Consider the following 26,641-nt stretch of genomic DNA (forward strand, 5'->3'; position numbering starts at 1 on the left):
ATATTTCTGCATAGATGTACTACAAGTAACCTTTTCTTCCTATTTTTTTTCTTCTTTCAGGTCCTGGTTTGGTGTTTACTGTCTATCCAGAAGCGATTGCAACGATGAGAGGATCGGTGTTTTGGTCCATTTTGTTTTTCCTCATGCTCATCACCCTCGGGCTGGACAGTACGGTAACTAATAAAATCTACACACGAGAAAAAAATGTTTGTGTCAGTTAAAAATAGTCCCGATTGATCTCATTGAGTATGTGCATATGTAAAATGAAGATTACACTTGTATTATATTTAGTATTTTTTAACAAATTCAGAACTCCATACTTTCTACATATTTCATTTCAAAGAACAAGCTTTTTTAATTCTGCAATAACAGAGAAACTCTAAAATGGTTAGTACAGTCTCCAAGAATCAAATTGTGACATCTGCATATAAGATTCAGTTTTCATAATATTAGCCCACGAGTATTGATAAGATATTTTCCATTTCTTTATGTTACACATAACTCGTCTATTAGTATTAGCGTGAATTTTACAAGATGATTTTTCTGACTTCAAAAAAAGGATCCAAAATATGTTTAATGTAGTGTTAAAAGGAAACACAATGGGTAAGCAAGAAAGTAGAAACCTTTTAAGAATTATCGTTTCATATTCTTAAACCGATGGTATTTACGACTTGCAGTAGGAATATGAAAGGCCTTTGAGTGGTACGTTTGTTGCGGTCAAACAGGAAATGGTCCATTTAAATATAATTCTTTTTTTTTATTCACTTTATCCTTCTTGTTTATTGGAGAACGAAAAAGAAAAAGAAATCCTTGAAGCTTTCTAAGTGAAGTATTTGATTAAGTACTCGAAGCATAATTGTTTTAATTATGCTTCGAGTACTTACTTTATTTCTGATTGTTTTAATCAGAAATAAATTTTATCGATGTCTGTCAGAAATACCAGTGTCAGGTCAGCCTTTAAAACCAGAAATCCCATCATTCCAATGATGACATTCTTCCCTTAAGCGGAAAAAAGAACTGATATTAAAAATAGAAAAGAGTATTTTTTTTAAAAAAATTATATTTGTAAATATTCGCCTGCTCGGACATGGATGTCTGTGAATATCTTTAGGTGAGTTAAATTTCATCACCCGATGTGAAGCCATCGTACAGCTAATTAGAGACCAGAAGTGGAAGTTACATAATAAAAAAAAAAAAATGAAATCTTCATTCACTCTAAATTACAAAACGAAGAAAATTGTTGTTATGTTTCTGCATCGTCACATGATGAAATAAGTGAGATATTAGAAAAACGCATGCCGGCTTTCCCCGGCGAAAGCACCAACCTTCATTTATTTATTTATTTAAATTCTTCTTCCTGTATGTCACTACATACAGTTCATACAACCAAGAACTTTTCCCCATACAGAATGAATTCAAGTTTAAGCTGTACTGGAATGGAAAAAAAAAAAAAACTCAAGAATTTTTCCATTTCTCTTTACGATGTCTAAAATCGTTCTCATCATACTAGTCTGGTCAGTCGATTGGAACAGCGTAACTATCTAACCAATAGAGTTTAACTTTGTACAACTCGTGCGATGGGATGCGAATTCAAGAGCATCATCACCTTTCTTATTGAAGGTCTAAACGGTCTTGATGAAAGTTCCATGTTTGGTATCTAGAGCGTGGTTTTTGGATCTTTGCCCAGTGTGAGACTACTCACCTGCTTGTTACTGGCTTGAAGTGGCTTAAAGAAGTTTCTATATTTGATGTCTAGTGAAGGATTTCCGAATTATCTGCCACCGCTCATTCACGATATTAACGTGCTACAACTTTTTATTGGTAGGATTGTCGTGAAACATAATCCGAAATTCACCAAAATAAAAACATATCCGTTGCTATGTCGCAAGGATTGCTACAGAAGAACAAGATCACGTGCTACAATTGACGCTACAAGAGAAAATGTACGAATGAAAAAGAATGAACAGATTGAAACAGAGCTTTCATAGCTCGGTGTCGCTAATGGCGATGCCCTTTGGTCAGAGAGAGTTCGGTTCGAATCCCATCTGGGAATTCGAATATCTAAACAGAAATAAGTTGGAAAATAGTGACAGAGAATAAACACAAATAAACTGCGATTTTTTTCTGTAAACTTCCTCCAAGAAAGTGAAAATTATAACATAAGTTCTGAGAAAGCATCAAAAGAGAAACTGGAGCTCTTCTTTAGTTTCTCTTTTTTTTTTTTTGTCATTTCGGATTAATCAATGTCATTTATCCTTTCATTTTTTTTCTCCTTTTTTTGTGAACAACTTGAGCAATTTCTAAAGTTAGAAAGAGTCTGTAAGCATCCACGTCACAACGAAATTCGAAATTATATCCTATCAATAAAAATGAAAAAGTTACACTTACTTGCAAAAATTGCCTGTGCCTAAAATAATTCAAATGGCTTCTAACATTTACACTTTAGAATGTTTAGTCAATTAAAAATTGTGTAATATCAAGGAAATATTCCTTTCGATAGGCGACTATAACACTTAGGTTTGTTAATGGCTTACTATAAAGAAAAATTAAAACAGTCACGTGCTGCTAACTTATCACAAGCGAACCAAAGGTGACGTCTGAGTGTGCATGACAATTTAGGAGTGAGTTTTCTAAAAGCCCAAGTTTTTAGATTTTTATTTGATTTAAATCGATAACCATTAATGAATTAGTAAAACATTTTTGTGGTCCATCTCATCGTAAGCGAAACTTGGTTTAAATGTGTGTTGAATTCACTGTTTCTCTCCATAGATATCATCGTGTTGCCATAATTCATAAATGAAGTCACGAATTATGGCAAGATCCATATTGATCCATTCATTTCCTATTGACGAATCAGTATATAACAGAGTCCAGATCAAATATGGACTCTCACTTGTGGTTTACTTTGAGAGGTCATATTTGATATGGATTTTCAAATTAAACTATACAAATAAGATACAGTTAACATTTCCTCTAACGTTTTCAAATATTCTAATCACGAATTTATCTTCCGAAAGGCATTCATAGCCAAGATACTTAAAACACCAACCGCAGTCCATTACTGAACTCAATTTGTTTATTAGCAACAAATACACATGAAAATGGACCAACTGGTTTCTAACTAAACTTGTTCTTTGCTCATAGGGCTTAGATTATGGTGCGGTATATTTATATCTGCAGTATAATTTCCGTATGAGTTAGTGACGTTGCATACTAATGCTAAATTAAACACGACGAATGGGGCTTCATTAAGATGCGCCAAATCATCGTACAAATGCAGTAAAACAGGTCGTACGAAGGAAAGACGGTTTTTTGTAAAGCGAATGTTACGTTTTAATGAAGATTAAATTCTGGACTGCCGAAAAATTCTCGTCCTTTTAAATTGGAAATTACATTCCGCGTAGAAACACTTGATGATATATAAATATTTCGTTGCAAAAATGGCTGCTTAACAAGCGTTGATCCATTATTGCCAGAGAAAAATGGAGTTCATTTCAGAAATGTTAAAATCCACCACTTACCAGAAGTTTTATAGGTTTGAGCTGTTATAATTCTACCACACTTTTAAGTAGATACTTCGAGTGACGGTCATTTCTTTTTATCCAAGGATGAACCGCGCAACTCATAAACTCCTCTCTTCACATTCATCCTACACGTTAATTATTATTTCGAAATACGTGAAATTTATGACTCAGTGAAGTAAATCTTTTTGAATATCATTCTTTCATAATATGTAGTTGTAGTAGCTAATTATTCATTGTATTTCTTATAGAAAAAGGTTATTTAAGGCATACTAAAACATAGCGCGGTTTAAATTACGACATACTGGTGATTTAAAACATGGGAAATGCTCTCGTGAACATCCAAGAAATATCAAAGAATAACATTAATTTTAGATCTCCGCCTTTGAAAAGGAACTAACGATATCCTTGTCTGTATTTCTGCACTTCCTTTTCCGGAGTTGATGTATGGTTTATTTATATAATTATCTATAGATAATATGCGTAGAAAGTATAAGAAAAAGGCTGAAAATAATTTTTTAAAAACTTACTGAGAGAGAGAGACTTAGCGAAACAATAAAAATAAAGAAAACAAAAATGATTGGCATAAAGAGCTAAAAAGAGAGACTTAATAAAGCAAATAAACTTACTGTCCAACCATAGATGCAAGAACTTTGGCTGGCACAGTGCCAAGAAGAGTCAATTCATGTTGAAGGGTAGAAAGGAATAACGCGATGCATGAATTCTTCAACAACACGCGAAATCACATGCTTTATGCGTAAAATTTTCGACTGTTGTACAAGCAAATTGTTACCACCTTAAAAACTAGAATTTTCCAAATAGAAAAGCTAATTTTCCGACGTATAATAATAAACACTCATCATTGATTGCCCTATTATCGGAATGAATTCGCCTTCTTCTGTCATGCGCAGAAGTGTCGAGGGATCTCGCAACTGTGGTCGGACAGTAATTGACGTAATATTGCAAACAAATATTAATGACGTAAGAAGCATTACAATATGTAGACCAACGGTTTTCAATTACGGCACACCATTCCAATATTAAGAATCGATTGTTTCAAATAAAACCCGTCGCAACTCTCTTTATGAACCAACCCTCTTTTCGAAACATCTCTTTGAAACTGTGTGTGTGTGTGTGTGTGTGTGTGTGTGTGTGTGTGTGTGTGTGTGTGTGTGTGTGTGTGTGTGTGTGTGTGTGTGTGTGTGTGATAATGGGACACTTCGAGCACATACAGCCACATACAACACACGTGGGGACTGGTGGATTATCTTTATCTTCTCTTGAAATAACCGAACGACAAATAATCTCCACTGTACGCGGACAATGGTTTTAGGTGTACTAACATCACTTACTACCTCACTGCCATCTAAGTTTCGTTTTTTTAATTAGAAACTTGTCCATGTTGAATGGATCCTGCGTCCAGATCGGTTTGAAAGCACCAGTTCTCGTATAATTCCTGAAGTTAAGCAAATCCGAGACCAGTTAGTATTTGGGAGGGTGCACCTGGGAACCCTGAGTGCTGTTGGCATTAATTATTTTCACTGGCTCGTTGGTTTAGGGTTTAGGGATATGATTCTCACTTTGGGTGCGAGAGGTCACGGGTTCAAATCTCGGACGAGCCCATAGCTAAAGTTTTTGCCGGCCTGGTTGGCCGAGTGGTTAGCGTATCCGCTCTCCAGCCAAAAGCTGCGGGTTCGAATCCTGCCGTGGGCATGGATGTTTGTAATTGTCTGTGAAAGCGGTGGTTGTGAACAGTAGATGGCGTTGGTGTAGATGAGGTTGACTGGTGGAGACGGAGAGTTGTAGAGTAGGTTCCCTCCCTCAGTGAGTCTTTGGACTCCCTGGAGGTGTCAAATAATAAATTTAAAAAAATCCTTATAATTTTTTTTTTTAAAAATCAACTAAAGTCGAAAAAAAATTAATGAATTAACTTTTACCAGTTAAAAGAAAATATCACTTGAAATGAGTGGTTTCGAAGCGTTTTAAAAGTGCAGCACTTTTCACTAAAATTCTTACAGAATTGAAACAGATCTTACAGAATTGAAACCGAATCAGCTGTGTCGGCCAGATAAATGCTCAAATGATTATACCTGCATCGTCTTTATACGGCGCCGACGCTACAGTGTAAACGCATCGTATGCTATAATTGTCGCACAATTGTAGGAACCCGTAAACACACACACACACACACACACACACACACACACACACACACACACACACACACACACACACACACACACACACACAGCGATGCATATCTGTAATAACAGGTACAATAAATCTATATTGTATCCATATAATCATAAATTTTATTCACTCTTAACAATTCCGTTCGATGCAATATAAACATTATGACTCCACACGTACTTCGTAGATAAAATGGGTAAAAACTTCTTTTGCATCTGTTTTTATTCCTTCACATCAAAATCTTGCTGCACTTCTATGAACCTTTCGCGGCATACCAGTTGAAAATCGCTGCAATAGACATCTCGGTTTGGAAATAATTTCAGTTCAGAGATAGCTTGAATTTTTAATTTAATTTCATTTCTTTTGAAAGGATTAGTAATTAATTTTGTGTGATGGTGATGCACAGAAAAATTTCACATGCATTACTTCATATTGTTAATTGAGACTTCATATGTATTTCGTCTGGAAATTGAAATTAGAATAGCAAAATTAAAGGCAACGAAGCACGTGCACGCAGCTCATAAATTCGAAGTGCAGTCAACTGATGAAATGTCTGATAGAAACAGATGCAGACCCAAGTCATGTTTGCAAATCACACTCAATATGGGACGAGAGCAGGAGCTTGATCAGTGCGGCCATTTCCCGTGGTCTGTGATCAGCCTGCGTGATGATAGTTCCTCTCATTAGACCGAATGCACTCTGCATGCTCCTTACCAAGATTTTTAAGGGAGAGAGAAAGAGAAGATCTATTGGTGTGTAATTTCAAAGTGCTAGGGAAAGTCTAATCCTGGCTTATTCATTTTAAATTTCTTGCCGATCTTTGAAACTTTTCCAGCGGACAGAACATCGTTATCTAATATTTCTGAAGGCCTTTTCAAAACGCCTTTGGAAACAAAATGAGAATACGCTTCAAACACAGTTATTTGGACAAGCTCTCAGTTAGACTCAAACTCTCCAAGTCTTCAAAAGTTCCATTTCTTTCTCTGGCGTGTTTTAAATTTTTAGTTCTTGTAAATTTTTGCGTGGAATCTGTCTATTCTTATCTTACGTTCTGTAATTGCCGTGGTGATCTTCCGATTGATCTAAATCTGTGCAAGTGGTTCTATGAACTCTTGTTAAACCTGCTAAAATTCAGATGGTTCATTCGCTATTTTCACTCTCTGCTTTCACCTAAAATGCCAATAAGCTTTTAGCTACAACAGTTTTTTTTATTATTTTAAACAGTTTGAACTCTTATCAGTTTAAGCAGAAAATAGTCATTTTTTATCCATATGATGATTTAATTCACTAGCCTTCTGTAACATTCAGATTTGAGGGAAACACGAACTATTCAGGAATTCCATCTGTGCGAATACCACTTCAAAGATGTTTGGAATGGGTGGGGGAAAGACCTTCCCCTGCATCCTATATTGCAGGAGTTCCGAAACCAGTCCACTAAACCGACAGGTCAATCGTGATAACAGTCAGCCAATCACATAAAATTATGATGACAAAGCAACAAAAATAAATTTATTGCTCATTTTTAGGGGGGGGGGGGGGTGGAATGCATCAACTGGTTTCCTATTCAAATTCGCTTCTGATTTATCTCTGATAGTTTGACTTCTGCCATCGCACCACGATGAATCATGCCATTCCTTTCACTTCTGTAATCGCAACCCTCTCGTACTTGTGGCACCCTTGTTACCGTACTATTAGACTGAAAAATTCTGATAGCTGCAGTACAAAAACTTCAGCTATCAGAATTTTTCAGTACTGTTATTATTATTATTATTAGTAGTAGTAGTAGTAGTACTTTGCTTAAACTAATATGACCAGTTTTTGTTTGATGTCCAGAAGCACATTTAAGACTTATTACGTCCCTCTTCCTTAGTCTTAACGACTGATGGAACTTTTGAATGGTGTAGAATGCACCGTCTGGTCTCTCTGAAGATTCAATGCCAGGACTGAACTTCAGGCTTTATAAATACTAAATCTGTTACACGAAGTATTTTTCAGTCTAATAGTACGGTAACAACGGGTGTCACAAGTACGAGAGTGTTGCGATTATAGCGGTGAAAGGAATGACACGATTCATCTTGGGAATTCGTTTCAGTCATTCAGGCAAGCATCATTTGATGTTAGACGTCAAACTCTCAGAGATAAAACAGAAGAGAATTTGAATAGAATTTTGTCACTGATAATGAAACGTAGTTTGCTTGCCAGGATTCTTCGAGAACCAAGCTGTCATACATAGCTACTGATATTCATTAAAAAGTAGAGCGAAACGAAGAACGCATCTTAATGAATTAAATTAAATGAAAGAATATTTTATCCTTGCTTCTGCATAAAGTAATTTATCGTAAAGTAAAACATGAAAAGGTGTTTTTTTACGCGATGTTTAGTTAAATTTCTACTATATAAAATGTACACTGGGCGGCCAATTTATTAGAGATTCTCGCATAAAAACATGTTGGATCCGTTAATTTTCAACCTCGTTCCTTGGTGAACCGAGTCCTAGTGGTTTCCAAAATATTCAAGCGGATTTTTTTATTTATTTATTTTATCAATCCCACACAGGAGAGGCTGTGGAACATATAGGACACTGGTAGTGTGCAAGGGTTAAGGAAAACAGAACCTTCATAGGTTTCTTTAAAAGAAAAATCAAATTTACTGGAAGCGGACCCTTATCGGCCATCTTTGGAATATGGTGAAATCCAGCGATTGAGGTGGGATGGGGGGGGGGGGACATCTATTAGCATAAAATCACTATGGTGTTGTCTTATCCATTCCTTCATAAAAAGGGGTTTGTGACATATCAGTTTATCATGCCACAGAACATGCCTAATTTTCACCAGCTTTCTTGTTAATCATATATGGCAGATCGACGACTTCCTCTTGTTGTCGATATCTAAGTCCATCCGTATAGATAAAATAACAAGACAAGGGATTCATCAGTCCTTTGACCATTCTCAAGTTCTTTCCAGTTTTGCAAATTCTGATATTCTTTGCCGATCTTAGCTATTGCTGCTTTCCTTTTTTTTTTTTTTTTTTTTTTTTCTGTTAGACAGATTTAGCACCTTCATCTACTATACATCTCCCCCCTCCGAACATTAATGCTTCCAGATAAAGTTCGCGGCAGCCTTATATCATACTGAACAATCATTTTGCAAATTGTAACACCTTCAACCATCTCATTATGACGGTTATCATGTAATTGCGACCATATTTCGTATCGATCAGCTGATTCTGATCAAATGCACGACAATGACTTGATGTTTCATCATGCACTATCTACCAATAATTGTCCGGACACCTTAGCAATTAATAATTGATATCAGCAGACCTAATATCGGGTATGTCCACCTTTGGGTTTGATCACCTCCTGCACTTTTTGAGGGAGGCTTTCGACTAATTTGCGGCAGACATCAGGTAGAATTTGTCTCCATTCCTCCATGAAAGCAGCACTGAGTTTAGCTACAGATCGAGGACGTGCTGTTCTGGACTTCAATCAATTCGTTTCGCAGGTATTCAATGGGGGTTGAGATCGGGACCTGCGCAATCCAGTCGTTTAACACCCATTTCTTCATACTGTTCCATAACAGCTGCATCTTTGTGGCATTGAAGTCTTGATAGTAACACGGGTCCATTTCATAAAAACTCTACAGTGTAGGCAACACCTGATTATTCAGAATATCAAGGTACTGAGGTGCTCTCATGGAACCAAGGACAACGACCAGTGGTCCCACTCCAAATCAGCTGAATGCACCCCTACACCATTACTCTTCCTGTGGGTACAACACACTGTGGTTACAAGCGTTTACCTCCACACCCACACCCTGGCATTAGACTGGAAACAGGTGAACCTTGATTCATCGCTTCAGAGTACCGTTTTCCGCTGGTCAATTGACAAGTTCACACTCTCTTTGCACCATGCCAGACAAGCTGCCTTGTTCGTTGTTGTGATGTTCTGCTTGTGTGCCGCTGCTCTTCGATGGAAACCCAGTAAATGGAGTTCTTGTCGTACAGTATTAGTGCTCACCATGGTGTTACTGGAGCTCTGAAACTCATCACGGATGCAGATTGTAGCCGGTTTTGGCGTGCACCAAAATTTAACATCCTCCTGTCCCTGTCCATCATTTTCGGCGACTGCCTTCTGTGTTTTCCTGCACTAGTGACGCCAGAACGTCTCCACTTGTTGATTACATCGCTAGCCGTTGATTTTGGATGCTCCAGTTGGGCGGCAATGGCACGTATGGACATGCCACTAATGTGACAGCGCAAGACGACACCTCTCTCGAAGTCACTGTGTTGACGTCGTGTTGCCATACCACCTGTGTTCTACGATGAAATACTGCTTCCTACTATTTGTACAGCAGCTTTTATGTTATTAACAAACCTGGAATGTTCCATAGCTTCAAATAACAGGGGTGTCCGGACAATTATTGGTAGACAGTGTATGTCACCATTCTCGACATCCCGAGAACACCGTTGCACGTGGCTATCCGAAGGCAACGATTTTCATGATAGCCTTACAAACTGGGGGCATCATATTTGCCTGCTATCACTCACTTATATATATTGCTACAGCATAATCATGACCAACACCTGCTAAGGTGGCTTCCATTTAGCATGAGGAGGTTTCTAATATTTCGGCTCCTGTGTATGCGTGTGTGTATAATATATATATGGACTGAACTTTAATAATTTAATAAACTAATATATATTAATATGTATACATTTTATTCTAGTTCGGAGGGCTAGAAGCAATGATTACAGGACTTTGCGACCAGTTCCCCTCGTTATTACGACGGCACAGAGAAATCTTTGTTGGTTGCCTCATCATCTTCATATATCTCTGTTCTCTGCCCACTACTACCTACGTAAGAATGGTGTTTAATGTACTCTTAGAAATGTATATTTATGTACCACTGAACAGTATTTGTGCTGCATATTCCGCATTTCATCTCCCTCCTCTCTCTCTCTCTCTCTCTCTCTCTCTCTCTCTCTCTCTCTCTCTCTCTCTCTCCCCTCCTTCCTATATTCTGCTTATATTCTTGATGGCATGGTTGTTTCTGCAAGGTTATGTTTGAACATAAACGTGCAGAATAATTATCCACAATGATGATTTGAGAAACAGTGTTACATATTGCATCATCAAGTGCATTCAATTACCTCAGAAAAATTCTTCATCATTAGTGGAATCCATATGCTGGTGACTGGAATGAAGGGAATTATATTCCTCGAACTACGCTTGTCCATCTTGTAAAAAAGAGTGCCGCATAAACATGGACCACGTAGTAATCTGCTGTACAGTTCTCCGAGAACGATTTCATAAAAATGAACTATTCACATCGAATTCATTTGTGATCATATGTGTGATTGATATTATAGATAGAAAAACTTGCTTGTTCAGTTTGAGAGTAATTAAAAAAAAAAGTGGTACTTCCTTTCAGCATCTAAATTTAATTGATGTTGAAAGATTTTCCTTATTTATTTCCTGAGATGTGTGGGTGTACCAGGTCGAAATTAAACCTTCCACTAACTTTAGGAACTCAGTCGAAGAGACGAAAAAATCTCTACTGGACTAGAAAGCATACAAACAAAGATTCAATAGCTTGGTTGGATTAGACTATATTCTTCTGACCAATTTGCCTATTTCTGCAGGATAAAAAACTCGAGTTTTCGAGAAGAGGAAAAGAAAAATCCCAGCACTCTGTGAAATTATCTGCAATTAAAAAGCTGTTACACCCTGATAACTTAAGAATGTGAAAATTTCAGTTATCACGATGTAACAAGAGAAGAAATAAAAACCCTGTATAGATAACTAAGTAAGCAAGCTTGTTCCTAAGCAGATATCGTTAAGAGCCTTTGAAAGTAACGAATACAAAGAAAAAATAAAGAAAGAAAAAAATAGCTGAAATTGTTTATTGAACTAAATAAAAAAAGAAGGGAATTTTATTAGAGTTGTGATATGATAAAATAAGGTTAAGTAAAGCAAAGAAGATTAGTCATAGCATTTTGTATGTGAGAGGCTATTTTTACGCTTGAAATAAGAGATTAAAGATTCGAGTTAATTCTTAGAAAATTCTGGAAAGGGGATTAATTTAGTATAGATGACATCGAGGTTAGCTTAAACAAAAACTAAAGCTCATAATTCCCGAATTGAGACTTCGTCACGTGTCAGTCGCGTGCACACGGACCGCATGATGTTTTGGCAGAAAACCCCCACTCTAATTGTTCAGTGAAATCGACTCCAGTAAGGGGGAGAAGAAAGGAAATTGAAGAAGGTGCCGGTAGGGGTCATCATATAAAAGGGTTAGGAACCCCCTTCCCTTCACGAGGCTTTTTTTTCCCCTCAGAGTTTTCTTCATGAGTCTTCGTATAGGTCTCACGCGGTTTTCCTGAGCGACGGGTTAGGAGTTTTCTCCGTCCGACACAATAAGGAAACAAAGTGTACGGGATCTCGAGTGTTCCTATTGTAAGAAATGAGGGATGCCGTTTAGTTAAAAAGAAAGAAGATAATGTCAGTGTGTTTCATCATCCAGTGATTGTAACGAGAGAAAGAAAATTCTATAAAGAAGTCAGTGCCCACGTGGTGAATTTCACAGCCATAGAATAGATGATCCTATGTATGTACTTGATTGAAGAATGTAAGGTAAAGATTGTGAAAGCCCATCTTAGTGCCAAAAGAACTTAGGAGTGATAAGTTATAGAAGAGTTCGTCCTAGGAAGGTAAAAATCGGAAAAAGGTAGAGACCAGTGTAGAAGACCCTAGTCAAAAGGTAAAATCTGGTGTCAATTCAAATTATGTAACTGTAATCATTGCTCAATTACTGAACAGTTGAAGGGATTAATGAGGATTATACTAGGACTTTAGTACATGTCAGACTAGAATGAAAATCAGCTTGTTACTATACACTAATAAGTATTCATGTGTCTAGAGATTTATGCATGTATATTTTGTTTTATTTAAGAGAGTTTTAAGGGTCAAAAGTGTGTATTAGCTCAGCGAAAGATTAAATGTAATCCATATTGTCTTAGTAAGAAAAATAGAGTAACTGATTATATATGTCTTAGAAAATACAGAATTATAGCATGATCAGATCAGTAAGGGTTAGACATATGTATAGAATCTGTTATGGCGATATGGTCACAATTCTCATGTAGGATCTTAACCCTAATACCTGTGTTTAGATAGTGTTAATTTGTATTATATATATTCTTAGAATTGAATTGAGTTTTATTTGATGAATGAAGGATGAATTGTATCATGTTTAAGAGTTCAATAAACTTTTGTTCCTTGAAAATACAGTTGTCTGAGATTGCCGCTCAATGCACCACTTATAACAATGTACGAACCTAATCATGCGGGGGGGGGGGATTTTGTTAAGTTACGAGATAAAGGTCATGACTGCATATTAGTTTCACACTCAGACATATTTTGGTAATTTCATATCTTAAACTAAATGTCCTGAAAGGAGCGGTATAATAAAAATATTTAGGGACACTAAGGGGAGAAGAAGCTTGAATATTTGTATTTGGGTGATATCTCGTATATAGATAAGATTTGGATAAGGCCAAGTAGAGTTTCACATATAAGGATAGTTGAAAGCATAATAATCGTAAATTGGGACACAACAAAGCCGTTAAAAGGATTCTTTTGCCTCCTAGATGGAATTTGAATCCAGGTTTCTAACCAGAGAGAGTCGTCATTATCGAATGAGAACAAAAAGTCAAGAGCCAAAATGCAAAACTTCCTTTTGTTTTTAATGAGGTTCTTTTACACACATACCGGCCCTTGAATTAGAAAACCTTTATGAAGATGAACGTAAGCGTATATGCAAAATACTTGATCAGGTGCGTCTTCTCCTTGGCTGGAGTCACGATTTTGAAAGCAGTAGAGTTAAACGGTTTCTCAAAAGGTGAGATATCGAGGTATAATCAGCGGGAAAATACCCCACTTTGCTTCTGTAAGTAAGGCGTAACTGTGATCCTAAGACAGGCTCTCAAGAAAGAGATTGCCCGTCGTTGAGAAGGCTCCTAGGACAAAGAACTTCCTATTTGCAGCAACTGACCGAAGCATTTAATGGCGGCTGTTCCCGACCCATATCTCACAGAACTATGCACAAGGAATTGGAGATGATCGGTATTGGCAGTCGCATGCATATACAAAAATCCGTGATTTTTGCGAAGAACCGGAAAGTTCGTCTATCGTAGTGTCAAGGAAAGACAATGTTACTGTCCTTCGCGCAAGAATTGTTCAGCAGTGGTTCAGCGACATCCACCGTTTTCCCTGGCCACCACATCTCCCGGATCTGAACCCTATTGAGAATGTATGGGACATGTTAGAAAAACAGATCCGGGAGAAAGTCCTCTTCCATGAAATCTGAGCCAGTTAAAGGACTGGCGAACTCCTGATATGTTGTAGATGCAATCCAACACCTTGTGGAATCTATGCCAAACCGCACATGTGTTGTAATTCGGGATAAAGGAGGTCCAACACGGTTTAAATAAAAGTTTCAATTTCCGTGTCTGGTATGTGTGCCTTCCACCTGTGTTTACCGAGATAATTGTGATATAAGATAACAGTTGCAAAGATCTTACACGGTTATTCTGCCTCATACCTGAAGTCCTGCGTGAATAAGACAGTCAGCAAAGTGAGAATTTTACCAGCTTTAATAGGCTTAAATTTTAGTCAGACTGCCGGGTGAAAATTTAGATAATTCTGAGATACATTTTAACCTTCCATTGCACTTATGTTAATCGCACTTTTCGTTTTTTTGAATTATCTTCTCCCGTTCTCCTAGACCCTTATTTTGATATTAGTTAAATATTAGCAGACAGTTTATTTAAGAATGAATCATTTCCTAAAACAAAAGTTAACTTATTATAACAGGAAATAATCAACAATAGTGCATAATTCATGAAAGCGAATGATAATTGTATTGCAGCATATGACTGAGTGGAATCTTTCGCAGGGGGGGGATGTGTTTCTTTTTTGCCCTCTTATAACAGACAGACTGGCAGATAAAAAACTGGCCGATCCATGGTTATGAAGGCGATGGTATCAATCTCTTTGTGTTACCAAAACTCGTGAAAGAACTTATTATTGCTATCCGATAACAGTACTTGTCCATTGCTTGTCTATTGCAGAACTTGTCTCCCAAAATCTTTGGAAATTACTGGATCGACAAACGCTACCACCAGAAACGTGCATCCGTTGCAACAAAAGAAAGCAACAAAACTCTAATGAAATCTTTTAAGTTGAAGTCATTCCACTAACTGGCTGATATCGTCAACTGATACTCAGATCAGCCCATAATCAAACTAAATATTATTTAGCCACCCATATGAAGCATATTTAGCATAAGGAATCATTAGGCGTATTTTACGTGTATCTCTAGGTACAATAAAATGCGGCATACATTTTAAACAGATTACATCTGTTCGTGAACGCATTGGGTATGATGATGATGATGATGATGATGATGATGATGCAGCCTATCGTACCAGAGTGAGTAGTTTGAGGAACAGGACATTGTAATTGACCATAGTGTCTGATTGGGAATCTGTGGACAGAATAAAAAGGTAGATAGGCATCTACTGATCTTATCACATAAGCATTTTTGATACAGGAATAACTTTAATTATCTCAAAACACATCTCAGATTTGGTTTATTTATGAATAATAAATCAAGTGATAAACAACCAAGTGAAATTCCGCGTCCGTACCAAGTAAGACTCCACATGGCTTAATTACAGCTTGAATTTGACTTGACGTGTCATGATTTTATCAGTCTGAGATGCATTTTGAGATAATTAAAGTTATTCCTGTAGTAAGGACTGTTCATGCTAGCTTATTTATGTATCTGTGCATATGCACAGAAAAACACCTAAGCAAATTCCTTAATAAGCATTTTTCTATAGGGCTCTTTATTCTCTCTCTCTCTCTCTCTCTAATGAATGACTTTTATCAGAATATAATATGGCATTCTTCGTCAAACTGTCATCATATGATTGCATACAGTAGTTTCTAAATTACATTTAAATGCTGAAATAATTCGTTTTTCCTTTGCTCTTTTTTCAGGGTGGAAATTACGTTGTGAACCTGCTTGACTCATATGGCACAGCGATGTCGGTATTATTCATTGTCTTCGTAGAAGCAGTTGCTGTTTGTTGGTTTTACGGCAAGTATACTTGTTTATCTAAATTAAAATCAAGCAACAAAAATTATTATTAATACAAGATAAGAATGGGCGTTAAAAAATAAAGGGGAAAGGAAGGTCTACTTTTTCTCCTTCATCTCGGCATTTCATTTTTATTGTGCATTGATTCCACATAAACTGTTGTAGTATTGCAGTGTGATCGTTTATAGAAAGAAATACAGCAAACCTCGTAGTGGCATAGCAGAAATATCAATGGCATGTCCTGCATATCGAATGCATGTAAAATCCCCTTTAGAAATGAATACATGGCTGAGAAAGGTGGATGTTTTTTTTTGAAGATATACTAATGTTAAAAAAAAATACAACACCGGTCGTCGAGTTGCGATTACGGACAAAGCAGCTAAATCTATGAGTCCGATGTGTTATGTCTGTAAATTGCGTGTAGTTTGTTCTTCTAGCACTTCGCCTGTTTTGTGAAATGAAAAGACCGAGTTTTCCATAGGGAAAAAAACAAGAACTATCATCTTCATATTAGACCAGCTATTTATCTTCATCTGACAAACCTTTATAAAGATTCTTCGCGTCCTAGAACGGAAGAATCCGCCCCAAACCGGTAAGCATTAGTGCGATACCAGATATGAATTTGGAAACTATCAACCCGGAAAGTGGCAATACATGATGACAGATTTCCACATTGCGTACGAAGAATATACTGCAGTTAAGTCGTAGTGAAAAATGTTCACTCTTGAACCAATTTTATTTCTAAACGGTTTGTTAGCAGTTAAGAACATTGGGTTGACTACTATTCTTGAGTTCAGAAAGGAATACTGCTTTGTATTCGTTTTTAGAGCTTAAAAAATTTTAAACGAAAGCAAATTTCAACTTTAAAGAAACGGAATAGCATTACGGTGTCCAAAAGTCAAGGAAACATCTGCATTTCTTGTTAACATTGAATTTTGTCCATGATGAGATGGACCGCTTAAGGATTCTTCAACTCAAGGTGAGTTAACTGGTCTCGTGAAGGGTTTTTCCTTTCTGAAAATTTGGATTTTAACTCCATCAAAACTGTCAAAGAGGGGAAAATTTGCTGAGGGAAATCTCGGGAATCTCATCCTAGGATGAGATTTCTAAGATTTCTAGGATGAGATTATTGCTAAAGCAACTTTAGTTGCTTTAGCAATAATCCTAACGTTTTTTATTCATATTATCATTAATCTTTATAATCAAAGTCTTATATTCTCTCTCTCTCTCTCTCTCTCTCTTGGAATGCTGATATGTGAAATATACACAGACATAGTAAAAAGTATTTGTTCAATACTTTTTTAACATGTTGTCCACATTATGGGTCTCTTCTCTATTGGGTTGGGTTTTTGCCACATTGGGAAGCCTTCCACCGAGCATTCGACTGGCGTTTGCTAGGTGCGAAATTCCATAAATGTAAAATGTGGAACAAGGTAAGGAGCCAAGTTGGAGAAACGGTTTAAAATTATAGAAATGTGGAATTTCTATAGTTGAATAACAACCGTTACGTACTGTTTACATACTTCTTATGGCAAATGGAAGCAGCTAAGGCAAGAATTGTTTATTAGCTTACTTCACTAGTTTCTTCTATTGAAATGGTTGAATTCTTCTATTGAAATGGTGCACTTACATTTCACTGGATGGCCATATTCACTATTCTTGATCTGTGCCTTAGAATGTGTTTAATATATTTTTGCGAAAGTTTACGATAAAATATTCGCTTACCAACGTGATCCAAATTTTACTGCATTCCTTATTTTGAAAAATGTAAAACTTAGTTTAAAAAAAAATAGGCATTTTCTAGTTAATCGCAGGACACCAACACAGGACTTCAAAGTTTCAATAGGACAAATTACTTGTTTATACTTTTCAAAAATTTAAATGAAAGTAGGACAACGGATTACCTTGGTAATATCATGTCTAGACTGAAATTCTCCGAAACATTAGTTAGTCGTATGGTATTTTTTCCCTCATAATTCTCCGTTGTGTTTTTCCCCAAAATTTACAGTTTTCCCTCAGAAGAATTCCAATTGTTGAGAAGATGAATTGACCGTATGAGTTCCTGGACAAATATTAGATGAGTCGACGTTGCCTTTATCAATGCCTGCCATTTCTATGAGATCGGCACTATAAATATAAATGAAATGACGTTAGCCAACTGTTAGTGGTTTTTCAATTATTTTCCCAACTCTTCTTTTCCTAGCAATCAACCTCCGAATGCACCTGTAAGCAGTAAATACGTTCGACCCTCCCATAGGAGTAACATATCTTGCTCATCAATTCCTCAGTTCCTCCAGTCCCACTCACCAGTCCTTCAAGGAATTCTTGCACACCACCGCACTAGGACTGTTCCAGAAAACGAGTAAAAAGAAATTACGTTCGACTCGTACTTCTTCAGCTATGCTTTAATGAGCGAATGGAAATTTCTTTGTACTAGTTTTCTGGAACAGTATCAGTGCAGTGACTTGTGGGAATTTTCTGAAGAAAGCATTCACTTTGTCAGAGACAGATTATGGATTTGAATCCCGCGATGACATGGACATTTGTAAGAAATAAATTAGGTTATAGATGCTTTTCATCCCGTGTGATGTCGCTACCGTATAGCTTATTGCAAGCTTGAAGTGCTCTTTGAGTGATATTCCTAGCAAGATTTTTGGCTTAATATTACTGGCTTTCAACATATACTGTACATAAAAAAGAAAAACATTTTCGAGGAAGAACGTCGATTTCAAAACCTCGCGGCTGTATCATTTCTACGCATACCCAGAAATTCTTTAGTTGATGGTGTTTGATCATCAAATATAATAATTTAGCTTATGAAATGGGCATCTTAGTGGTATTTAATTAAAATAGCTAGCACAAGACCGCACTTTATAAATTTAATTTATGTCTATTTTTGGTTTTGTATTTTTATGTCATTTCAATCCAAGAAAGATTAGACATCTATCGGACACCAGTATTGCGTTGGCAGCCAGGGTTAGATATGGTAAAATCCCACTCTGGAAACCAAACATAAGTTGTTGTTTTTTTTCTTTTCAGATCGCCATTTTAAAAAGATGACAGTATTACGTCATGCAATGAAAAGTACTAAACGTTTTATCCCTGTTGGGCAACCCCAATAAATTGCTAGAGCTTGAAACGCTTTAACAAAAATTCCTGGTACTGCGAGATTCTAAGTATCTGCCTGCAAGAAGCAAGTAAAGATGTTATTCCTGAATTAGGAGGTAGGATGGTGTTATGCCTCAGAAGCCAAGTGATACGATATTATTATTATTATTATTATTATTATTATTATATGAGCATTTCCTTGTAGTCCGTAGACGCATAGTAGGAGGTCTACTAACATCAACTAACCATCATTGGCACAATACAAATCGTACCTGTCATATTTTTCTTTGAATTCATTCGCTGACAGAGCACTCACAATTGGCAACCCATTCTACTCCTTCACCACTCTCGAAGCAAAAAGTGTCTTTAGCCCCGATCCCCTTTGCTAAGTATCATCTTATTAGTTTCCAAGGACGACCCTTAGTTTATCCCAGACTAGTTATGTGTTGGAAAATTTCCTCTATATCGGTCTTATAAAATTCCCTAAGCAAATTGTCTGTCTATATCATATCCCCCCACCCCAACTCCATTCTCCGCCTAGCGACCCGTAAAGCTTCAATTTCTCCTATATGGAGCATCCCATAGATCTGCCACCATCTTTTGGTCATTCTCCTCTGGATCCCTTCCACCTCTTATTTTGACCTAATGTTGCTATTGGCATTTCTTCAGACAAAGATCTGTCTAAGCTGCGCAACACTCATGTGTAACTTAGTTAAAATAGTAAGCTCGCGATATAAACATTACAGCAGCGAGCATTTTGTTTAGCTTTTTCGAATTCAGTTAAAAAATTATATCAGCGCTTAAATAATGCTTCGGTACTTAAATATTATCCATCCATTAGGAATAGAAGTTATCTTTACTGTTTGTCAATGCTTTTCTCTTTCTCTTTTAAATATTCTTATATTCTTTATGAAATGTTTTTCTAAACTAAACGAGAATTTACCACTTCAGGTGCGCACCGGTTTTCAGAACAAGTAAAAGAAATGCTCGGATTTCGACCTGGAATATTTTGGAGAGTTTGCTGGACCTACATCAGTCCTGTTTTCATTTTTGTAAGTAACTGTGATTGCATTTCATTAGTTTCTTTATTTTTTTATGTTTATTTTTGTGAAAAAATGTTAAAGTTTTAAGACTATTCTTATCCTTTATCTATATAAAAGCGAACCATATGCAGATCTCTTCGCAAACCTTCATATTATTATGTTGCATGCACTTAAGTGGGACGTGCTAATGTAACTGCGACGAAGTGGTTGGAGGTTTTTTTTTACTTTTTTTTATGTGGTTCCCACCCACGGAAAGTTATCAGTAAACCTATCGTACATTTGTACCGTGGGTGGGAAAATACATGCAGATGTATCTACAGTGGTTTAGCAGATACATGCTTCTGTTAAAAATAAATAAATACATAAAAATAAAATAAAAACGTTGAAGCGGTTGTGACCGGATCTGTTTCGAAAGTGATATTATAATGAGAAGAAGAAGGGGAAAAAAGAAAAGTCACCATCAAAGAGGGACAGCGGAGGATGGTCACTTGGAGGAGAAATTCTCCTGGAGAATGCTTCCTTTCTATAAGCTGCAATTAGTCTATTCCTTCTCTCTCTCTCTCTCTCTCTCTCTCTCTCTCTCTCTCTCTCTCTTTCTTTCTTTCTCTCTCTCTCTCTCTCACATACACACACATAGTGGCCTAACTTTTATACAGTACATCAAATACTTGGGAGTGGCAGGTGAATCTACCTTCATCCCGAGTGAACCAAAACTTCGCAATATAAAAGTAAGTCAAGAACAAAGAAACTTGGAAATACTTTGCCAAAACGTGTAATATGCATGAAGATAGTTGTTTTATGCCTAATTCACGAAAACAGAATTCAATACGCAAGTTATTCAAGAGAACCAAACTATTCTCTTCAGGATAAACACAATAAAAAAAAACACGAGTATTCAAAACTCATTACATAAATCACATCACAAAATAATATTCAAAATACTTACACAAATGTACTTACGTTGGGCTCGTCGAGGCTCGTACCCTAAGCGAGAATCATACCCTCCTAGAGTCTAGGTTTTTTTACTTTTTACTCAGGTGGCACCGGTAAAAGTGGTCTAAGGTCGCCACACCAACGAGTCACCACACAGCTTCTTCAAGAGAACTAAACTAGCCTCTTCAGGAAAAATAAATTTAAAAATATAAAGAACACGGGAGAGCAAAACTCATAACATAAATCAAATCGAAAGGCAATATTCACATTATGTATAAAAATATCTCTGCTAGGGACTGTCGCAGAGATATTTTCGAGAAGCCAGAAACAAACTCTTAGACGGACACGGACTCTTCAAGAAAACTAAACTAGTGTCTTCAGGATAAATAAATAAGCAAACAAACATTGGGGAGGCGGGTGAAAAATCCATTACACAAAAAACATCGCAAGGTAATGTTCAAAAAAAAAATATATATATATGAAATAATTACCTGCGGGCTGGTCCGGGATTTGAACCCTGACCAACTACCCACACTGCGAGTTATTCAAAAGAACTAGAGTAGGTTTTCAGAATAAATGAATAAATAACAGGGGGACGCAAATTTATCGCAAAATGAAATCGAAAAGTAATACCAAAAATATATCTAAAAAAAAAAAAAAAATTCAGCTGGGTGCTCTCACTTCCTAAGTGAAAACCATATCTGTGCTATCCAAGTGGCAGCCTCAAATGAAGATAAACCAAATTTCATATCTAAATGTTCTTCCTTTTTTTTTTTTTTTAATTTCTTGTAAAACGTTCTGTGGTTTCTAAATCAGCAAACGGTGTAAGTCACCAACAGACGGTGACTTACACCGTCTGTTGATTTAGAAACCACAGAACGTTTTTGAACTACTGAACTCCTTTTTGTGCACTGCGTACCTATTTCAACGTATTAATGAAAGCCGGTTTATAACAGTTTGTGCTTGGGTAAAATTCCATTCTATTTTCGGGTAAATTTCTATTCTTCCAAATATATAAAAGCTTGTAGTCACAAACAAAGGAAAATGTCTGTAGCTGCAAGAAACAAAAATGTTAAGAGTGAAAATCGTGAATTTCAAGAACGATGGAAGAGGATTTTTTTTTATCATGTTGAAAGGAAAAGTTGCCGCGTGATTTGTTATCGGATTGTTGCTGTTGAAGAATATAATCTTAAGAGACATTTTACTTTAGGAGTTTAATTGTTCGCGGTGCTCTCTCATTAAATGTATTTCCCTTTTCAAATTTTAGATGTCAGGTTGTTCTAATATTAATTAAAAGAGGCTTAAAGTTTAATAAATTAAGCAGGACATTTCCATATTTATAGGATCTTGCATCTGTTTCCAAAAAAAAGCGTATCCCACCACTGACTTTTTATCAAAACTTTGAATCGTGGCTAGAGTACATGTTGGACTGCAATGCCCTAAATCAACGAATCAATATACAGGCTCTTCAAGAGAAGTAAACTAACTACTTCAGAAGAAAAAAAAAATTGATAATAATATAAAAACATGGGGATGCAAAATTCATTACATAATTCAAATCTCAAGGGAGTATTAAGGGTGTGCTAAAAACTTTAGCTATGGGCTTATCCAAGATTTGAACCTGTGGCCTTTCGCACCCAAGACGAGAATCATACCCTTAAACTAACGAGCCCGTGCATGGGCTTTTCAAAAGAACCGAACTAGCCACTTCAGTGCATACCCTAAGCAAAAATCATACCCCTAGACCAGGTGTGGCGGACATTTTTATAGGAGCGCAACATAAATTGGCAAAATCTTTTAAACACTACCCTCGCGTTCCTCTCAGAATTTTGCACAGCATATCATTATTTTTCTCGGACACGTTTTATTTGACAAAAGCGTAACAAAAAGAAGAAGAAAATAAAAGACATTTTGTCTATTATGTCTTTTATTTAATTAAATTTCATAATAAATGACATAATGTATTTTATTTCATTAAAATGCAAGGTAAACTGTAAGAATGATTCTTAAAATGTAAGAAACTAACGGAAAAGAAAGGAAAGCAAGCATGTTTAACATCAGTGAGACTATGCATGAATCAATGCAGCTGTTTACCGAATGGTATGACAGACACTGCATGTCTGTCATAGAGAAAGAGCGTGCGCAGGTAACGAATCGAAGTGGATTCCTGGGATGATACATTTTTTTTTTTACAAATTTTTCGAAGTTTGAAAATTTTTTGCAATGCTCTGAATTCCACTTGCCTTAAAATTTGTTTACGTGCAATGGATTAGTCATCCCTGTCCTCGACTTACGAGCCAACACATGCGCTCTTCAAGAGAACTAAACTAACCTCTTCGTGATAAATAATAACAAGAGGCTTCGGGATGCAAAATTCATTACATAATGCAAATCGCAAGGTTCAAAATATGACAAAAATTAACGCATCGGGCTCGTCCGGGATTTGAACCCGGGACCTCTCGCACCCTAAGCGAGAATCATACCCCTAGACCAACGAGCCCGTACACAGAGGCGCTCTAAGATACCTAACTAGTCCCTTCAAGATAAATTAAAGGAAATGCAGCATGTATAGGAAACGTGTAGGAATATCGAATTAAATTCGATCCACGGGTTCAACAAAAATTATATCTTGTATCAGTTTCAGGAAACAATACAAAAATACGCATAACATTTATTGACGAATATTTCACACTGGGTAGTACGAAAATACAAATAGCTGGATTACTTAAATATGAAAGGATGACAAGTTATTCATGCATTCATTCATTCATGTTCAAGAATGAAAAGCAAGTCGCGTGCATGAATACTTTAATACGCTATAATGCTGTCTAATCATATCATTATTACAGCACACATGATAGAATTATATATATATATACAATTACTGGGTTATAATTAAATTATATTAGACTGAAAAACCTAGATTAGTAATTTCCAATATTAATTATATAAGCAATGGAAATTACTTATGAACTATTTAAAAAAAAATGGTCAATCCAATTTACTAGTTGGGTTCATTTCTTTAATGTTAAAATAGTAAGGATGTTCATTCATTAAATATTGAAATAAGTTTATGCCACATGTTTAATGGTTTTGGAGTTCTGCGCATGTGCACGGAAACTCTTTGGAGAGAAGGGAGGGAAAGAGTTTGAGCTCTACAGAATTACCTATTGAATCAGTTCAGAAAAAAAATAATAATAAATAATTATAATAATAATAAGAAGAAAACCAAGTCGGTGAAAACCGAAATTTTTCTTTCTTTCAATCTGTATTTTTTTTTTTAATAAAAAGCATATTTTGTAGTTTTTCGAAAGATGGAGATTTTCCCCATTCAATCCAAATTTCATTCTGTGTAAACTTTCGCTCCTTGTTGATGTTTAATTACATTTATGTTTATTAAATGATAATAATGCAGGATGAATGCCTCTCCATGCGGAGATATTCAACAGATACTTTTTCATTTCAAAGATAATCTTATTTTGATTTAGTTGTCGATAAATGTTTTCCTTTGTATACGAAATTGTGACGTTTTAACGAATTCCTGAACGAAGATATTTTACTTGCAGTGCATTTTTGTATTCGCCATGGTGCAGTACAAAGACCTCGAGTGGGAAGGCTATACGTATCCCAGGTGGTCGATTTCTGTCGGATGGCTCTTAACGGCTTCTTCGCTGTGCTGTATTCCTGGATTTATGATTTATTATCTTATAGTTACTCCAGGAACTTTTCAGGAGGTAGGTGAAAAAAATCAAATAGTGTTACATCGAAGAACTTCTGTACAGCGTTGCATGATAGAGAAAGAATAAAATAATTTCAGGTCAAACAAATCATGCTTTTGCTATCTCCTTTTTCATTCTCCTTTTTGTAATAGTTAGCAAATGCAAAGCATTTACTGTTTACCAGAAAGTTTTATTATTCTTTTGTTTTTACAGCGTCTATACCGAGGGCTGCGTCCTTCCAAAACGGAGGTGAAGCAATGTGACAAGCAACGATTGGCCAGCAACGCTCAGGTGTGAGAAAAGGAGGAGGAAGGAACATTCGATGTGAATACATTTTCGCAACGACGATTTAAGCGTGCTCAGGAGCTTCCCAGCAAGAAATTGTCTCCGCTATTAATATTGCCAACCGCAGATCTGTGTCCCGTAGTAATGCTAAGTAGTGCTGACGCCTGATGCGACAACAAACAGAGCGAAACTCTAAAAACCTGGAAGAAAATGTTGACTTGAGAAGAAGGCAGGGCGAGTGTTTCCTGGAAAATGCTGTTTGCAATTCAGTTTCTCATACGCGAAGTTTAAATACTCGATTAAAAAAAATTAAAAAACCTTTTCAAATAAATGTTGTTTGTTTGAAAAGGTTTTTAGAATTTTTCTCCTTTTCCTGATCTCGAACGCTGCAATCTTGTCTTCGAGACAAGTCTGTGTTTTCAACGAGAACTTTTCTGAAAAAAAGAAGAAAAAGGTAAAATCATTTAACAGTTCTTGAGAACAAATAACGTCTTACCCAAAAGGGAGGATTACGAGATCTTTAACGAATTTATCTTTAAATGTTTAATTAAATAAGACTCTGAATGACAGTAAACGTATAATTTAATATTTCGTGTTAAGTCCGACTGTGCTCTAATCATCGATTTTATATTTTACGTGCTTTGTGTACACGAAAATATCTATCGTGTTGATGGATTTCACACACACACACACACACACACACACACACCAAAATTCTACTTATTCACCACTCCATTGCATAATTTTCAGGGATGGATTTTATAGTTGTTGTCTGTTCCCTTTTGTTTTGTCATTTGAAATGTTTGTTCTATACTCCTTAACAGCTTAAATGTCTCAATCATATCACATCTGTCTATCATTTTCTGTCTATCAAACTCTGCACGTTACACGCTTTCAGTCTATACTCGTAGCTAATATTCCACAGTCCAGAAATCATTTTTGTCAACCGCACCCTCTCCACAGTCAGCTCCAAATCCTGGCGACCACATTTGAGCACAATATTTCAGATATACACAATGGAAACTACAATTCCATGTGTACTGATCAATGTCCATATTAATGTCATTCACTCTCACAGCCTTGCTAACATCCAGAGTATTAATTATTCTAAATACACCACTTTACTTTTTCTTCATAGCATTATCTTTCAGATATGATTCATTATATGATAAATTATTGTTCAATCATTATTAGGTATATAATTTTAAATTAGAAAGCATTCTTAATAATCTTAATTAAGAATGCTGCCTGGTACCACTTGGTTTAACTCCATGAACATCATCAATCGTTCGTCGGTTGGGATACGGTTAAGGTAAAGAAAAATAAAGAGACAGAGAGAGATAGTCACAAGGTAACATGAGTATACAGAGATTGCATTAACTGAATATTTTGTTGGGCTAAAAATTCCAGAATAATTTCAGTTAAATGTGCAGGATCATTGCCATAGCGAAATTTCCATGTGCGGAAGACCTTATGTCACTATTTATAATGAAGCATTTTAGCTGCAAGTTCTGAATAGACTGAAAAAAAAAAAAAAATCGAAGCGTATTAATTTACTTCACTTCATCAATTTAAAATTTGTTGTTCCTTCTATATCCTGAATTGCCAAGGAAAATTAAGTAATTTATGTATATAATTCACAACACCGCTCTGGACCCGAAGAAACTTTTCCGAAC

General features: G+C 36.2%; 1 protein-coding gene and 1 non-coding gene across 2 annotated transcripts in view; one reads left to right on the forward strand and one right to left on the reverse strand.

Moving 5' to 3' along the window:
• Positions 1-24,977, forward strand: part of LOC150093592 (sodium-dependent serotonin transporter-like) — a 105,606-nt gene extending 80,629 nt beyond the window's left edge. The window contains exons 8-13 of the mRNA XM_090413227.1: positions 61-173; positions 10,439-10,570; positions 15,778-15,877; positions 19,937-20,037; positions 24,528-24,695; positions 24,894-24,977. Coding sequence (XP_090269353.1) covers positions 61-173; positions 10,439-10,570; positions 15,778-15,877; positions 19,937-20,037; positions 24,528-24,695; positions 24,894-24,977 — 698 coding nt within the window. The remainder of the gene's footprint in view (positions 1-60; positions 174-10,438; positions 10,571-15,777; positions 15,878-19,936; positions 20,038-24,527; positions 24,696-24,893) is intronic.
• Positions 23,390-23,461, reverse strand: TRNAP-AGG (transfer RNA proline (anticodon AGG)). Its single transcript has one exon. It is a non-coding gene; the product is annotated as a tRNA-Pro (tRNA).
• Positions 24,978-26,641: the final 1,664 nt, after the last annotated feature.

This window comes from Typopeltis vanoorti, chromosome 23 (genome assembly GCF_054136105.1).
Source record: "Typopeltis vanoorti isolate ZY-2024b chromosome 23, IOZ_Tvanoo_1.0, whole genome shotgun sequence".
Classification (NCBI taxonomy): domain Eukaryota; kingdom Metazoa; phylum Arthropoda; class Arachnida; order Uropygi; family Thelyphonidae; genus Typopeltis; species Typopeltis vanoorti.